General features: G+C 61.2%; 1 protein-coding gene across 2 annotated transcripts; it reads left to right on the top strand.

Annotated features, from left to right (window-relative positions):
- The first annotated feature begins 1,813 nt into the window (after positions 1-1,813).
- Positions 1,814-9,377, top strand: SAP25 (Sin3A associated protein 25). 2 transcript variants are annotated; one of them, XM_065574165.1, is made up of 8 exons: positions 1,814-2,867; positions 3,131-3,255; positions 5,740-5,853; positions 6,061-6,212; positions 6,709-6,842; positions 7,249-7,399; positions 7,539-7,639; positions 8,101-9,377. In XM_065574165.1, the coding sequence occupies exons 3-8, from the start codon at positions 5,741-5,743 to the stop codon at positions 8,509-8,511; spliced, it is 1,062 nt and encodes a 353-aa protein (XP_065430237.1). In that variant the 5' UTR covers positions 1,814-2,867; positions 3,131-3,255; position 5,740; the 3' UTR covers positions 8,512-9,377. The 2 variants fall into 2 exon arrangements, with proteins under 2 accessions (XP_065430237.1, XP_023969438.2); XM_024113670.3 differs by lacking the exons at positions 1,814-2,867; positions 3,131-3,255 and having other exon boundaries at positions 5,516-5,853.
- Positions 9,378-11,492: the final 2,115 nt, after the last annotated feature.

Genomic DNA, 11,492 nt, shown 5'->3' with positions numbered 1-11,492 from the left:
TTTTCCTCTTTTCAGCAGCAAAAGGGAAGCAAGGGGGAGGCGGCCGAGAGGGAAAAACAACAAAAAATAAATTTTCAATAAAAAAAAAAAAAAAATTAGCGACACAATTTTAAAACTGAAAAGTTGGTTGTTTTCGAAAACTTTTTAAAACATCCGATTTCCCAGCCAGCTCCTCCTCAGGGGACGAGCTGTTTGCTCTCAGGTCTAGCACAGGACTGGCTGTTTCTGTGAGACCCCAGGACAGCTAAGGATCCGGCGTCCACACAGTCCGCAGCAGCGCGGTGCCCCAGCTGACAGACTCAGGCTAGCCAAAGCCGTGTAGACATTTGGGCACTGAGGCCTGGGGAGGGACGTGCAAGTTCAGGCCCTGAGCTGCAGTGTGGACACAGCTGCCGCTGGCTGTGTAGACAGACCCTAAAGAGCTCTTGGGGTGCCTGGGCTCTAGCACCACAGGCCTGGACCCAGGCCCAGATGCACCTGGGGAGGGGGTGACAGACACACAGGACAGAAATCACTAGTGGGACTGTCTGGAAGGAAGGAGCAACGTGGCCACAAGGAGGTGCTGTTGCAGCACGCTCTCCTCTCCGGGCTGCTGCTCCTCCGGGGTTGCGGGCGGAGCTGGAGCCAGGCTGCAGAGCTCCCAAGGCAGAAAGCAAATGCCCAGGCTGGGGAATCGGCCCGAGGGCTGCTAGAAACAGATCCGCTCGGTGCCCCAGCGCTGCAGCCAGCCCAGCCCAAACGCAGCAGCGTGCACCAGGGGACAATCCTAGAATCCTAGGACTGGAAGGGATCTTGAGAGGCAGGGCCGGCTCCAGGCACCAGCCTAGCAAGCAGGTGTTTGGGGCGGCCAATTCAAAGGGGCGGCACTCCGTCCGGTATCGGGCAGGCACGTCCGGGTCTTCGGCGGAAATTCGGCGGCGGGTCCCTCAGTCCCTCTCTTCCTCTTTGAGCTGCCGCCGAAGTGCCGCCGAAGAGGAAGAGAGGGAGGACCCGCCGCTAAACTGCCGCCGAAGAAGCGGCACGATTGAGCTGCCGCCGAAGTGCCGCCGCTCGTCTTTTTTTTGCTGCTTGGGGCGGCAGAAAAGCTGGAGCTGGCCCTGTCGAGAGCTCATCTAGTCCAGTCCCCTGCATTCCCGCACAGCCGATGGGGCCCGTGCCCAGGGTCCCCGGCCCATTTGGGGGTCCCGCAGGAGTGGCTGGAACTCTGGCCCCACCCTCTGCTCGTCCTCTTCCCCCCCATTGCAAAGACCAGAGACGCTGGGTTCATAGCACAGACATACAGGACAGAGCAGACACGCTCGGTGCACGGCACAGACACACAGTACACGGACCTGACATGCTGGTGCATGGCACAGACACACACAGGACAGAGCAGACATGCTTGATCCATGCCACAGACACAGTGCAGAGACCAGACACGCTCGGGGCATGGCATAGACACAGAGTGCAGAACAGACATGCTCAGGGCATGGCGCAAATACACAGTGGAGAAACCAGACACACTCAGGGCACGGCATGGACACACAGTACAGACAGACGTGCTCAGTGCATGGCACAGACATAGTGAAGACACCAGACACACTCAGGGCACGGCAGAGACACGTGGTGCAGTGACCAGACATGGTTGATGCATGGCACAGACACACGGGGCAGAGACCAGACATGCTCGGGGCACGGCACAGACACACGGTGCAGAGACCAGACATGGTTGATGCATGGCACAGACACAGGGGCAGAGACCAGACATGCTCGGGGCATGGCACAGACACACCGTGCAGAGACCAGACATGGTTGATGCATGGCACAAACACACGGGCAGAGATCAGACATGCTCGGGGCACGGCACAGACACACGGTGCAGAGACCAGACATGGTTGATGCATGGCACAGACACAGGGGCAGAGATCAGACATGCTCGGGGCACGGCACAGACACACCGTGCAGAGACCAGAGACGCTGGGTTCATAGCACAGACATACAGTACAGACCAGACACTCTCGGGGCACGGCACAGACACACGGTGCAGAGACCAGACACACTTGGGGCACGGCACAAATACACAGACACACTCAGGACATGGCACAAATACACGGTGCAGAGACCAGACACGCTCGGTGCACGGCACAGACACACGGGGCAGAGACCAGACACGCTCGGGGCACAGTACAGACACCCCGTGCAGACACCAGAGACGCTGGGTTCATAGCACGGACATGCAGTACAGACCAGACACGCTCGGGGCACGGCACAGACACACGGTGCAGAGACCAGACACGCTCGGGGCACGGCACAGACCCACGGGGCAGAGACCAGACATGCTCAGGGCACAGTGCAGACACACCGTGCAGACACCAGAGACGCTGGGTTCATAGCACGGACATACAGTACAGACCAGACACGCTCGGGGCACGGCACAGACACACGGTGCAGAGACCAGACACGCTCGGTGCACGGCACAGACACACGGGGCAGAGACCAGACACGCTCGGGGCACGGCACAGACACACGGTGCAGAGACCAGACACCCCAGCGCTGTGGCAGAGTGGGCCGGGGGTCAGCTCTCTCTCCCCTGGGATCAATGGGGCAGCTCAACCCCTCAGTGGAGTTTTTTCAGGCTGTTTCCTCCCCGAGGTTCCTCGTTCAGCTTGGCCCATTCCCTGGCAGCGGACGGACCCCGCCCCCCTCTGAGCCCCCTGCTGCCTGCGGGACTCCTCTCCCCCCCCAGCCCGATCTGGGGCCCGGCCTCTGCGCTTCCAGCCTCCTTCCCCTGCCTGCCTCCAGCTGGGACACGCCCTGCTCACGGCCCAGCCCCCCCGCACCCACCGCGCGGACCCTCCCAGCTCACCTGGGGGTGGAGCAACAAAGAGGTGGGGACATGTGGGAGATCAGATGAGTGGGGGCATGGAGGGGACGTGGGGGGTCAGAGCAGTGGGGGGCTGGAGGAGATTTGGGGGCTCAGAGCAGTGTGAGGCTGGAGGGGTGGGGGGCAGAGGAGGGGGGCTCAGAGCAGTGGGGGGCTGGAGATTTGGGGGGTCAGAGCAGTGGGGGGCTGGAGGAGATTTGGGGGGTCAGAGCAGTGGGGGGGCTGGAGGAGATTGGGGGGAGCACTGTGGGGGTCCATGTTTTGCAGGGTCCGGCCTGGTGAGTGAAGCTCTGCCCAGACTGGCTGTCTCCTGGCCCCTGGCTGGCAGCGACCCCAGAGCAGAGCCCAGGGGGCTGGGCCCCTCCCCCACAGTGACACTCCTCGGGGGGAAGGTGAGTGACACTGTCTGGGCCCTGACCCCTCTCATGACCCCCCCCCGCTATCCCCCCAGCTGCTCCTCCAGAACAAGGGGGGCTCTGGGGTTACCCTTTCCCAGTGCTCCCCCTCCAGGGGACAGAGGTGTATGTACCTCTATGTACCCCTGCCCCCCCCCCCAGTTTCCCCCACCTGTGGGGAGGGGGCTTCCTGCCCCACAGCTGCTCCATAGGGACGGGGAACTCAGTGCAGCACAGGAGTGTGGGGTGCAAAGGAGGGGGGGTCAGAGCTGGGCTGGGGAATGCTGGGGAGTTTTGGGGTTTCAGCTCTGACCCCCCAAACCCCCACACCTGCCCCCTTCAAAACATGTCCCTGCTCCCCCCATGCCAGCCTCTGCCCTACTCCTGCATCCTCTGCCCAGCCCCTCAGCCTGTGGGGCCCCAGCAGACCCCCCTGTCTGTGGGGCGCAGGGCTGGGGGGCAGCGGGCTGGGTGGGGCAGGCGGAGCAGCCTAGCTGAGGGGATGGTGTGGCGGGGGAGGAATCCTGGTCCAGCCCTGGGGTCCCTGCCAAGGGCCCAGAGGCTGGGGTGGCAGAGCTGGACTCAAACCTGGGTGCCAGGAAATACAACCTTCCCCCCCCACAACTCTGCCATGTAGTTGGGTCTGTGTGGTGGGGGGGGGGGGGGGTTGACACGGGTGGGGTGGGTTTGTGTGAGAGGTGGGGGTGTTGATGCAGGCTGGGGGTCTGTGTGTTAGTGGGTAGGGTGTTGGCATGGGCCGGGTTCTGTGTGTGGGGGGTTGGCTTGGACGGGGGGGTGTTTGTGGGAGGGTGAGGAGTTTGATATGGGCGGTGGGGTCTGTGTGTTGGTGGGCAGGGTGTTGGCATGGGCCATGGTCTGTTGGAGGGGTTGGGGGTGGTTGACATGGGCGGGGGGGGGGGGGGGTCTGTGGGGCGGGGGTTGGCCTGGCTGGGGATCTGGACAGGAGGCTGTTTGTGGGGGGTTGGTGAGTAGGGTGTTGACATGGGCGGAGGGTCTGTGGGGGGTTGGCATGGACAGGGGGCTGTTTGTGGGAGGTTGGTGGGTAGGGTGTTGACATGGGCGGGGGGGTCTGTGGGGAGTTGGCATGGACAGGGGGCTGTTTGTGGGGGGTGGGGTAGGGTGTTGGCATGGGCCGAGGTCTGTTGGGGGGGTTGGCATGGATGGGGGGTCTGTGTGGTTGGGGGTTGGCCTGCCTGGGAGTTTGTGGGGGGTTGGCATCGATGGGGGCTGTTTGTGGGGGGCTGGTGGGTAGGGTGTTGGCCCCACTGGGGATGGGGGCGGGGCAGGGCTGAGACTTGTGGCTGAAGTTGGGAATTGATCAGCCGGGTGAATGAAGTGGCGCCGATCCTGAGGGCCCCATCATCTCAGAAGCCCAGAAGCCAGGGCAGCTGACTGGAGCAGTGGGGGCTGCGGGTCGGGATTGAGGGGCACCGGCAGAGCTGGGGGTGGGGGGAACCCAGGGCTGGGATAGCACAGGCTGTGGGTCGGGATTGAGGGGCACCGGCAGAGCTGGGGGTGGGGGGAACCCAGGGCTGGGATAGCAGGGGCTGTGGGTCAGGATTGAGGGGCACCAGCAGAGCTGGGGGTGTCTCTAGATTGGGGGAGCCGGACAGGGGTGGGGCTAAGACATTGTGGCCCAAGTTGGGAAGCTTTCCAGTGGCGTTCAGCCCTGCTGCTGGAGGGCCCCACCCAAGGCCCTTTGAGCCCAGGGGAAGGAGCCGCCCAATGGTGCTAACCAGGCATCAACTGGGCTGTGATCCACACCCCATGGGGCCAGACAGGCGGGAGGAGCTGGGCTCTGCCATTGTCCAGAGGGTTCATGGCCCCTCTGCTCTGTCTGTCTGCAGCCAGCCCCAGAGCAGCTCCCGCTGGCCGTAGGCTCTGTCCCAGCTCAGCCAGGTCCCAGTCCAGGGGCCACAGGACCCACCGGTGAGGGGCTGCAGCCAGGTGCTGGCTGTTTGCAAAGGGGGTGGGGGCTGGAAACCCGTGAAGCTTCCTGGCCTGTTTGAGGGTCGCTGCAGATCCAGCCCCAGAGCCTCGGGGGTCTCCAGACTGGGGCCTGGGGAGTGTGAGCTGGACGGGAAAGAGATCAGCACCCCGCAGTGGGAGAGCTGAGCCGGCCCTTTAGACACTGGGCAAATCCAGGCCTGGGCTGCAGGGGGCTGTGGGTCAGGACTGGGGGGCAGGGCTGGGCTAGCAGGGGCTACGGGTTGGGAGTGAGGGGCATTGGCAGAGCTGGGGGGTGGGGCCAGGGCCGGACAAGCAGGGGACTGTGGGTCAGGAGTGAGGGGCACCAGCTGAGCGGGGTTGTATTCCCTGGCTCTGCCCCACGCCATCCCCGCTACTGGGCCTTGTTCAGCCGTTTCCCCCTTGCGGAGCCGGCTGGGGGCTGGGCGGAGCGAGGCCTCTGGAGGTGCCGCCAGGACTCTGGAGTGTGGGGGTCTCGTCCCGCGGGCGCAGGATGCTGTTTGAGGAGTTCGACCCCCGGCACGGCCTGTGGGATGAGGACGGCGAGAGCGGCGAGTCGGAGGAGGAAGAGGCCTTGGGGTCGGACTGGGCAGAGGACAGGGGCTGGTGAGAGCTGGGTCTGGAGGAGATGGGCGGGGGTGGTGGTGAGAGCTGGGTTTGGAGGAGACGGGTGGGGGACTGGGGGGCAGTGGGATGGGGCTGGGGGGCAGTAGGATGAGGGAGCGGGGGGGCTGGGGGCAGTAGGATGGGGGCTGGGGCGGCGGGGGGACAGATGGACCATCAAGCTGAGCAGGTCTCTTCTCCCACCCACAGGCTGCAGGAGGAGCCCAGGGTGGGTCACAGCCTCCCCCATCCGTGTAGCAAGTCTACGAGGCCTCGGCCATGTGGCCGGCAGCTCTTCTCCCCGTGCAGGCCCTGGCCCCACGACCCTGCCCCGAGCCAGGGCTCGCTCCCCTGCTGGGCAGGTAGGCTGGCAGCAGGGGGCGTCGGGGTTGATAGATACCAGGCATGTGGGGCTCGTTTCATCCAGTCTGTGCTGGGGGGAGCGGGGTGGGGGGCTCAGTAATGGTCACGGTGCTGTGGGGAGTGGAGTGGGGGGCACAGTAGGGGTCACGGTGCTGCGGGGAGCAGGGTGGGGGGCACAGTAGGGGTCACGGTGCTGCGGGGAGCAGGGTGGGGGGCTCGGTAGGGGGCGCTCTCCCCTCGCAGTCAGTGCTGGCCCCAGTGCAGCACTAGAGGGAGCTATGCAGTAGGGTGGGGGGCTCTCCCCGCAGACCATCATTGACTCCAGGGTTAGGTGAGAGACCCCTGTATAAACGGTTGCTGGCCTCCACCCCAGAGGCAGCCGCATCCCAGCGCTGGGCTAGAACTGCCAGGCCAGGGAAGTGATCTGTGCCAACGGGTATTTATCAGGTTCCTGAGCCTCCACCGGCGCTCATGGGGAATCCCCCCTATTTCAAGGGCACCTTTCTGGAGCTGGGCTGAACCGTGAGCCGACGGGCACTGATCTCGGGGCTCACCCAGCTGGGCTGGCACCAAACCCGACAGCGTCTGCGAACCCGGCTGCCTACGAGAGCCCCTGGGAGCCTGGGACGGTAACGGGAGATCTGTGAATAAGGGAGAGTCAGAAACAGAGCTCTGCAGCCTCCTGGGCCCAGCAGGGGGCTGTGGGTCGGGAGTGAGGGGCACCGGCAGAGCTGGGGGGAGCCCAGGGTTGGGATAGCAGGGGCTGTGGATTGGGAGTGAGGGACACCGCAGAGTGGTGGGGGGAGCCCAGGACTGGGACAGCAGGGGTTCTGGGTTGGGAGTGAGGGGCGTTGGCAAAGCTGGGGAGAACCCAGGGCTGTGCTAGCCCCGGGCTGCGGGTCGGGAGTGAGGGGCACCGGCAGAGCTGGGGGGAGCCCAGGGCTGTGCTAGCCCCGGGCTGCGGGTCGGGAGTGAGGGGCACCGGCAGAGCTGGGGGGGCTGTTTGTCCTGAGCTCTCTGCTCTCCCCTCTGCAGGGTCACTCGCTCTCCACCCGGACGCTCTCCCATCCCTCCTTCTACCCCTACTACGCGGCTTTGTCTTGCTCCGCACCAGGGACCCATCCAGTGCCCCACGGGGACCGGCCCCAGGGCTCTGGCCTGCAGGGGGGCCCAGCCACTGGATCAGGTAGGCGGCCAAGTGGGGTATGTGGTGGGAGGGGAATCTCCCTTTCTGTGGCTGGTTCAGCCCTGGGCCCTATGGGGAAGGGCAGGGGTCTACCCTCTCCCCCGCCCACGATCTCACCTTCCCCCTCTCTCTGCTCCAGGTCTCCTGCTTCCCATTAGTTCCAGTGAATTCTTCTACACAGATCCCCTGATGCCCCCAGGGCACCGGGTCTACAACTACCTTTCCCACCCCTCCCAGCAGGTACGATGTCCCCAGGGGGCGGCAGGGCACAGCAGGTGGGTCCCCGCTCCCTAGCGTTGGCCAAAAACGGTGGCTTGGATGTCTTAAGACCCCATAATATCATGTGGCAGGCAGTTCTGCAGGTTAACCCTATATATTATCCTGCCCCAGGGGTTACTCAGGGTTAAATCCCAATAACTGCAGGTGGTTGAGATGTCCCCTGCTGCAATGAGTTCCACAGGTCAGGCATTTCTGCAGCTTAACCGCAATAGTAGACTGTTCAAGTGGCTCCCTTGGGTTAAATTCCATTACTAGTAATGTGGCAGGGAGTTCCACAGGTTAACCCTACTAATAGCTTCTGCTAGAGTGCCTCAGGGGTGTCGGTAGTTAACCCTCCCCACAATATCATGTGGCAGGGAGTTCTGCAGGTAACTTCCCCCCTCACCCAGGTAAATAACCTCCCTCTTGTTTGTTCCCTCCAGGTCTGTCAGAGTCTCCGTCTCAGCACCCCAGACCCCATCATGTCGGTCCGTGAGGCCTCTCCTCCTCCCTGCCCGCTGCCCCCCTTCCTGCCTCCCAGGGGCATGAAGTGGCTCTCGCAGGCAGAGTATAATGCGGTCAGTGCCCTACTGGAGCTGCCATATGAGGAGCCGGCCTGCAGCCCCGGGGAGAGCTCGCCCGGAACCCAGCTCCTCCTGTCAGCCGTGGAACCGGAGTATGGCCGGGTGGTAACCCAGGAAGCCGCTAATGCCCTGCTCAGCCTGCACAGCTCCCCAGACACACTGGGGGAGCACCTGGGGGGCACTGAACTCCCAGCGCTTCCCCATGGCCTTGGGTCAGTCATGCTAGGGGCCTTCTTCCCCCATGGGGCTGTAGGGGCAGCACCACTTTAATTCTCACGCCCCCTTTCTCCAGTGATGGGCAGTTCCAAAGGTCAGGGCTGCCAGTAACGCGGCGGGGAATCCCGAAGGCCGTCCCTCCCCCTAATGACCTACCTCAGGGTTTTTTACGTAAGTTAAACTGAGCCACATCATGTAGCAGGGAGTTCCACTGGCTAAGTCCTCGTTGCCTCCTCAGCGAGTTTTCCACAGGCTAAAATGCAGCCTAGTATCCTGTGGCAGGGAATTCAGCAGGTTATCCTGCCTATTTGCCTGCCCAATGGTCTGTCCAAGGTTTACAGCCCAGTCAAATATCATGTAGCAGGAACTTCCCAAGTTTAGACTCCCAAGACCATGTGGCAGGAAGTCTCTCAGACCATCAGCCTGCTTTTGGGAGTTTTCTGTGGGTCAATCCCAGTCATACATCCTTTGGCAGGGAGTCCCACAGGTTACCCCTTGATTGCCTGTCTCAGGAATTAAATCCCTGACATAATATCTTTGGGTACGTCAGTTTAACTCTGCTACCATCCTAAAGCAGGGAGTCCTGCTGGTTCACCATACCATGGGTTAAACCTGTGCAACATCCTGTGGCAGGGAATTCCACAGGTAAACCCAGCTGACAACCTGGCAAAGGGCTTTTTCAACAGGCCCATGCCGTTGTTACCCTGCAGCAGGTAGTTCTACAGGTTGACCTCAGTAACACACCCGCTGGGTGTCATTTGGCCATGTGTGGAAGAGCCAGGTTTGACGATGTAAAGGGACAATTTTGAGCCTCTTTGCTGTGGAACAGTGTTGGCATGTGTGGAGTTATTTGTAACTTTTTCCGTTCCGTTTCTTTAATGTTAATAAATTAGAGTCCCAGAGGGATGGAAAACCCAGTTTGTGGGTTAGAAAACAATGTGCTATGTCTTTAAATCCAGTTCCGATCTGGCCCCAGGGTGGGGAACTGGCTGGTTCAGGGGGGCAGGAAACGGGACATGGGGCCTTTCCCCTCTAGGGGCATCGGCTCCCCTCTGGCCCCAGGGTGGGGGACTGGCTGGCTCGGGAGGCTCAGAGGATCTAGCCCAGTTAGCAGCCTCCCCTCCCTGCCGCACTGAAGTGTCACAATCCTCAATGCTGGGAGTGAGGGGAATTCAACATTTTCTTCCTGACCCCTGAGGTGGATCCTGGAGCATGAGGGTGAATCCCCCCTCCCCAACTACAAGGACTCAGGGACAGGGCTCCACCTCCCAAAGCTCTTTATTGCAGTCAGTCCAGAAGGGGGGTCCCATCCAGCCAGCGCCCAACTCGGGGTCCTGGCTGGCTCAGGGGTTCTTGTCAACACTGGGCAGGTTGCCACCCCTCCTGGCACTGTAGCCTCCTCCCCAGCTTCTCCATCACGGCGTCCAGAAGGTGCAGCACATCAACCAGCGCAGCATCACCACAGCCCGGGGGGCCGTGTCCATGTCCATCTGCCCTGGGTGTGACCTGGGGCTGGGGAGGAGACAAAAACCGGGGGAAGGGGGCTGTGGATTAGCCCTGCAGCCTCCCGATCCCTGGGACTCTATGTGGAGGGCAGATGGACAGCTTAACCCCACTAGCAAACAGGCTGAGCCCTGTCCAATCCCAGTACTATCATGTGGTGGGTACTCCCACGGGCTAACCCCAATAATAAACTAATACACCTCTATCTCGATATAACGCTGTCCTCAGGAGCCAAAAAATCTTACTGTGTTATAGGTGAAATCATGTTATATCGAACTTGCTTTGATCCGCCGGAGTGCGCAGCCCCGCCCGCCCGGAGCCGCTGCTTTACCTCGTTATATCCGAATTTGTGTTATATTGGGTCACGTTATATCGGGGTAGAGGTGTAGCAGGGAGTTTGTATTATCATTGTGCCACCACTGTCACACCATTCCCCCTCCCCATGGGCACTAAACTCCCCCACTTCTCAACAGGCCAAGGGCATGTACTCCCGGCTTGCAACAAGGAATTCCCTGTGTGAATTCCTTTTATAAGCCAGTTGCAGAGTGTCCCCAAATATATCCCCCAGCCAGGACTTCCATTTAGTCATACTAATAGCCTAGTGGCAGGGAGTTGCACAGGTTAACGACACCACTAACCCTCTGCCAGGTAGTCTCACAGGTTAACCCCACTAATTACCAAGTGGTAGGCAGTGGTGTAGGAGAAACCCTCTAATGGCAGGGAGTCCCACAGGTTAACCCTCTAATAACTGACTGGCAGGGAGTTCCACAGGTTAACTCCACTAATGACCAAGTTTAAGGCCCGGCAGGTCTCCAGGCACCTCCATGCTGCCACCCAATGGCAGCTGTAACCAGGTCGTGCTCCACTGCCCATGACCTGTTACAGACACAGACCATGGGAAGTCCCGCCTCAAGGGGTCTGACAGGTAGCAGCCTTGTGGCTCCTGATTGGCTCCCCATCCTATATAAACCCAAGGGGGGTTCCAGAAAGGGTGAAGGGAACAGTGTGGGTCTGCTGTAGCCACCACCACCATCCCTGCTCCTGAACTGGTTTTGACCTTGTTTCCTGACCCAGACCCTAAAACCTGACTCGAACTCTGACCCTTGGGATCAACCCCAGCCTGGAACCTGCCTATGACTCCGCTGTTACTCCCAGCCTCAAGTTGGACCCTGCTGCCCTTGTCAGAATGCTGACACCAGGTGGCAGGGAGTCCAGCAGGAGAACCCCTACAGGAGGCCAGTGACAGGAAGCCCCACAGGTTAACCTAGTACTATCAGACCACTGGCAGGGAGTCTTGTAGGTTAATCCTACTAATAATCCAGTGGCAGGGAGTCCCACAGAGAAGACCACCACTAATAATCAAATGGCAGGGAGTCCCACAGGGTACACTCCACTAACAATCCAGTGGAGGGGAGTCCCACAGGGTAAACTCCACTAACAATCCAGTGGCAGGGAGTCCCACAGGGTACATTCACTAACAGTCCAGTGGCAGGGAATCCCACAGGGTACACCCTACTAACAATCCAGTGGAG

This window comes from Chrysemys picta, chromosome 20 (assembly GCF_011386835.1).
Source record: "Chrysemys picta bellii isolate R12L10 chromosome 20, ASM1138683v2, whole genome shotgun sequence".
Taxonomy (NCBI): Eukaryota; Metazoa; Chordata; order Testudines; family Emydidae; genus Chrysemys; species Chrysemys picta.
Note: the sequence above shows the minus strand (reverse complement) of the source record. Positions and strands in the feature narration are given on the sequence as shown.